The 5922-nt window shown below is 45.5% G+C and overlaps 1 protein-coding gene across 1 annotated transcript; it reads right to left on the reverse strand.

Moving 5' to 3' along the window:
- Positions 1-323: 323 nt before the first annotated feature.
- wdr97 (WD repeat domain 97) lies at positions 324-5525 on the reverse strand. The gene is made up of 6 exons (XM_062993427.1): positions 5470-5525; positions 4584-4705; positions 3641-3809; positions 2431-2567; positions 1355-1416; positions 324-511 (listed from the first exon to the last, which is right to left on the reverse strand). Exons 1-6 carry the CDS (start codon positions 5470-5472, stop codon positions 324-326), a joined length of 681 nt encoding a protein of 226 aa, XP_062849497.1. The 5' UTR covers positions 5473-5525.
- Between the last annotated feature and the right edge of the window lie 397 nt (positions 5526-5922).

A 5922-nucleotide genomic window follows, 5' to 3' on the forward strand; every position in this document is an offset into this window, starting at 1 on the left:
AGATCTTACAGAACAAAGAGCAGCGTGGCTTCTAATAGAGAAGCCCGCTGATTAGTGCGAATGACCGGCACCTGCACGTTCACTATATAAGTGGGCGTCGCCCGTTTACCGGCGTCCAGACTCTGCTATGCAGCCACTGTTGGGTCCTTGAGCAAGACCCTTAACCCTGTCTGCTCCAGGGGCGCCGTACGATGGCTGACCCTGTGCTCTGACCCCAGCCAACAAGCTGGGATATGCAAAGAAACAATTTAATTGTACTGTACACCTGTATATGTATATATTACAAATAAGACAAATATAAGTATATCTTCTTATAAAAGGTTTTATCTGTAGTAATGGACGTAGGATCTCTCTAGGTGGAAGTAGCGCTGCTGCAGTGGTGTTCTCCTCAGGCAGTGTACCTCCAGAGTGAATGGAAATGAAGATGTAGTGACTCGAGGCATTGGGAGAGACAGCGCTCGAGTAAATCCCATCAGTAATGGTCTCGATGCTAGCGGAGGTAACCACAGTGCTAAAGAGAAAAAAAGAGTCATGATTCATGTGAATGAAAATGAGGACAGATTGTTTGCAATTTATCTGCTCGGGTTGTAATAACAGCTGCGTTTTTGGGAAATTTAGCCGGTGCCTAAGGGAGGGAAGGTCGATATGGTTTCTTCTAGTAGCCGGTGCAGGAATGTGACCGCTGCTTTCAGGTTGAGGTGTCTGCACCTCGGATGGAACAGTGTATGTAGGTGTAGTGAAGGGCAGTGACACTGGTTCAAGCGACACCATCGCCAAGTTGCCACTATTGGGCCCCTGAGGATGGTCCTTAACCCTTATTGTATTTGGTCACAATTGTAAATGTAAATACTGTAATGTGTATATCTGTACGTGATGCGGCTCTCTGTGAGAATCCACTGCTGGAAGGTAAAAAGAAGCAGCAGGTGACCGCACGTTTGTAATGGAAAACGTGTGGACTGCAGGCAGGCCACTACAGCACCTGATAGCACTTTTTGATTACACAGCCAAGCTGATAGAACACATGCAGAATGTGGCTTGACATTGGTATGTTGAAATTAGTATGGGCATCATAGGTTGCTCCGAAATGTAGATGTATGAATGATTCTTTTACTCTTCTGAGCAAGATGACCACACCCAGAGCAGTTAGCAGCCTTTCTAGATGTTGTTGACATCTGGCTTGCACTACATTAAACATTACATGCCTAATGTAAAAATGTAAATGTAACAAAGAAGTGCATCATGTTTTCCTTCAACAACCCCCTCATTCCCTCCTACGTTGTGATGAGGCACTTACAAGTGACAACAGATTAAATCTTATAAACCATAATAGTGGTCAGTATTTGTCTGAGCTCACCTCTTGGTTCTCGTGTTGGTGTCATGCTGTTTGTCTCGTTTAGTCGCTGAAGCATCTTCCACCTGGGAAACCACATAATAAAGATGATCATATGTTGGTTTTCAAAAAAGAGGATGCTTAAGGCAGGATGGCAGCATGGCAAAGTAATATGATGTAATTGCTACACATTTAACAAGATGACTAACAAATGCCTTTATGGTCAGATAATCATTCCTTTCCATTCAGCGTTTAGCCCTAAACAATATAGGGTGTCTTCAAAAACATAGGCAGTCATTGAGTTATAAGGCAGGTTTATTCGAATGCACTACTTAGATAGCGATTCCATCGGGTTTCGCTTACTAAGCGAACAGTTAGCATCTTGCCATTCAAACCAATGGGATGGGGTGGCATTTTTTTTTTGGTTTTTTTCTGTGAGAGAAGAGCTGCCGCACTGAATGCTGGGATTGCCTTGATCACTAAGGACGCTTCCGATGCTCACTCGTTCTTGAGTCAAAATAACATTAAAATTTTAAGATGCCTTACTAGAGCCGCTCAGGTGGCGCAGCGGTATAAACAACGATTGGCCTGTTGTTCAGATGGGCAGGACTAAAGTCAGAAGTGGGTCTCTCTCTGTCAGAATGGTGCAGTTACGACCTCTGCTGGCTGATTAGAGGCACCTACACGGAGATGAGGAAGAAGTGCTCTTAGGGTGTGTCTCTCCGCACGCAATGCTAGGTGGCGCAACACTCGTCAATGTGTGGGTGGCAAGATGCATATGGCATGCTGCCCACGTGTCGGAGGGGATGTGGGATCTCCTTGGTCAGGGCAGGGATCGGCAGAGGAGGCGTGATGCAAATTGGGCAATTGGACGCACTAAAGGGGGAGAAAAAGGGGTGAAAAAGGATAATGAAAAAAAAGAAATAGACAGCATATTAAGGCATCTAGGATTTCGAACAGCCTAATTCTCAGCACTAGCTTTTCGAACACACCCAATATGCCACGTTGACTGGTTGTGTACTGGGTGGTAAGAATAAAGGACCACATCCTATTCCAAACCACGCGCACTAATATGGAATATAGAGTGAGTGTGTGAGCACCTGTTTGATTTTGGGTCCATAAGACCGGTCTCTTTCCTGTCCGGTGGTGGTGCTGGTGGTTTAGCCTGTACCTGGCAGAAATAACGCACGACCTCAGCGGCTGAGATGACACTCTTCTCTCCTGACCTCTTGTGCATCTGGGAAACACGTCAACACACATGAACACACACACACACACACATTGTTGGACGTCAGAGGGTCTCTATGTGATCTTTTTAGCTAAAACAACAGCCGCCGTGATGAAGCTTTAAAGACTTTAAAGTGTGTCTGTGTATGGGAATTTCTTACCCATACTGTACACTGCATCAATATTATTTATTTAATATATTTTATACCCTAAACATATTTATTAAACTTTCATCTATATACATTTGGTGACTAATAACTTTTTATCTATTTTATTTAAGCATTTTAGCATAGTCAATCTGTCCTCCGCTGCTGGGGATCCCTGGCTGCAGTCGAGCAGGGTATATCTTCTGCTCACGCCTCCTCCGACCCGTGCACAGTCCTCAGCGGAACCCTTCTTTTTCGCCCATGCATTCTGCACAGGCGCCTCCATCTGCTTATCAGGGTCCCTGCACAAGACCCCACCCACATAGTCCGGTCATCCCGCCCTAGCAGACACGGTGGCCGATTATTGTTTGCTGCAGGCACTGCCAAATATGGTCGCTAGATGGCGCCCAGCTGACCAGTGGCAGAGCCGAGATTAGAATCTCAACTAATAACTTGTTTGTAGTTATAAATACAACTACATTTTAAACATTTGCAAGTTATGAATGTGTGTAAATGTAACGTTCATTCATTGAGTGCACTGCGAGTACACTATATGGGCAAAAGTATTTGGACGCCTGACCACAAGCTTCTTGAAAACCCCTTTTAAAAACAAATGCTATTTGACCTTTTAGCTATAACAACAGTCAATCTACTGAGAAGCTTCTCACAAGACTTAGAGTGTGTCTTGTGCCCATTCTACCAAAAAAATGACATCATTTCAACGGCTGGGCACTGATGTCAATGTTACAGTTCATTCCAGAGCTGTTGAATAGGTGAGGTCAGAGCTCTGTGCAGGACACTGTTTCTTTAAACCGAGCTTTTCTTCTCATCAAGCTGGGACAGGGAGCCTTCCCTAAACTGTTGCTACAGAGTTGGAAGCATGTCATTTTATTTATATCATTGCTTAATTACACCTGTCCCAGTATGTTGTTCTCACTTTGTACTTGGAGGTCCAGATGTGGAGCCAGTTCCGTACAGCCTCTCTCAGGTGACTCTGAGGGTCCATGTGTTTCTGAGCTGTGCTGTACCACGACTCCAGCTGAGGACCGAGCCACCGCTGAACATCATCCAGTCCTACAGCCTGCAGCATACACACCACAACACCCCTGAGACAGAGAGAGAGAGCAGAACATTAAAACCACCTCCGTGTTTCTACACTCACTGTCCATTTTATCAGCTCAACTTACCATATAGAAGCACTTTATAGTTCTACAATTACTGACTGTAGTCCATCTGTTTCTCTGCATGCTTTGTTACCTCATTTTATGCTGTTCTCCAATGGTCAGGACCACCACAGAGCAGGTATTATTTAGGTGGTGGATGATTCTCAGCACTGCAGTGACACTGACATGGTGGTGGTGTGTTAGTGTGTGTTGTGCTGGTATGAGTGGATCAGACACAGCATCGCTGCTGGAGTTTTTAAACACCTCACTGTCACTGCTGGACTGAGAATAGTCCACCAACCAAAAATATCCAGCCGACAGCACCCCGTGGGCAGCGTCCTGTGACCACTGATGAAGGTCTAGAAGATGACCGACTCACACAGCAGCAGTAGATGAGCGATCGTCTCTGACTTTACATCTACAAGGTGGAACGACTAGGTGGGAGCGTCTAATAGAGTGGACAGTGAGTGGACACGGTATTTAACAACTCCACTCATACCAGCACAACACACACTAACACACCACCACCATGTCAGTGTCACTGCAGTGCTGAGAATCATCCACCACCTAAATAATACCCGCTCTGTGCTTCTATATGGTAAGTGGAGCTGATAAAATGGACACTGAGTGTAGAAACCAGGAGGTGGTCATAATGTTATGTCTAATCAGTGTATATATGTCAGATCATGGTATCATTCTGGTATCATTCAGACTCACTGTAATCTCAGCCGTTTATCAGCCAGCAGACTGAGCAGCTCAGAAGTGACGTCAGAACTGTGAGGATCCAAACACACCAGCACGTTCAGCAGCTCCACCACCAAACACTGCTCTGTATCTGACTACAACACACACACACACACACACACACACACACACACACACACACACACATCACATAAAAGTGTGCATACAGTGTGTGATTACCAAGTGCTTATGTTTGTTTGTTTGTTTATTAGGATTTTAACGTCATGTTTTACAATTTGGTTACATTCATGACAGGAAACGTTAGTTTATCTTCACACAAGGTTCTTCAGTTCACAAGTTTATATCCAACACAGTCATGGACAATTTTGTATCTCCAATTCACCTCACTTGCATGTCTTTGGACTGTGGGAGGGAACCGGAGCTCCCGGAGGAAACCCACGCAGGCACGGGGAGAACATGCAAACTCCACACAGAAAGGACCCGGACCGCCCCGCCTGGGGATCAAGCAGGTGTGTAGTGTGTGTATGATGGTGTGTGTCAGCGCGTGTGTGTGTGTGTGTGATTACCATGTATTTGTGTAAGCAGATGTATAGTGTTTGTATGATGGTGTATGTGTGTGTGTGTAATATTACCATGTTTAAGTAGGTGTGTAGTAGCTCCAGCAGCAAGTGTACAATGGTGTGTGTGTATGAATGTGTATGTGTGTGATGGTGTGTGTGTGTGAATGTGTGTGTATGGCTGTGTGTGTGTGTGTGATTAACATGTGCTTATACAAGCAGATGTGTAGTAGCTCCAGCAGTGTGTGTGTGATGGTGTGTGTGTGATTACCATGTGCGTGTGTAAACAGGTGTGTAGTAGCTCCAGCAGTGTGTGTGATGGTGTGTGTGTGTGTGATTACCATGTGCGTGTGTAAGCAGGTGTGTAGTAGCTCCAGCAGTGTGTGTGTGATGGTGTGTGTGTGTGTGTGATTACCATGTGCGTGTGTAAGCAGGTGTGTAGTAGCTCCAGCAGTGTGTGTGTGATGGTGTGTGTGTGATTACCATGTGTGTAAGCAGGTGTGTAGTAGCTCCAGCAGTGTGTGTGTGTGATGGTGTGTGTGTGTGTGTGTGATTACCATGTGCGTGTGTAAGCAGGTGTGTAGTAGCTCCAGCAGTGTGTGTGTGATTACCATGTGCGTGTGTAAGCAGGTGTGTAGTAGCTCCAGCGGTGTGTGTGTGTGTGTGGGTGATTACCATGTGCGTGTGTAAGCAGGTGTGTAGTAGCTCCAGCAGTGTGTGTGATGGTGTGTGTGTGATTACCATGTGTGTAAGCAGGTGTGTAGTAGCTCCAGCAGTGTGTGTGTGATAGTGTG

The sequence above is a fragment of the Trichomycterus rosablanca genome, chromosome 4, assembly GCF_030014385.1.
Source record: "Trichomycterus rosablanca isolate fTriRos1 chromosome 4, fTriRos1.hap1, whole genome shotgun sequence".
Lineage (NCBI taxonomy): Eukaryota > Metazoa > Chordata > Actinopteri > Siluriformes > Trichomycteridae > Trichomycterus > Trichomycterus rosablanca.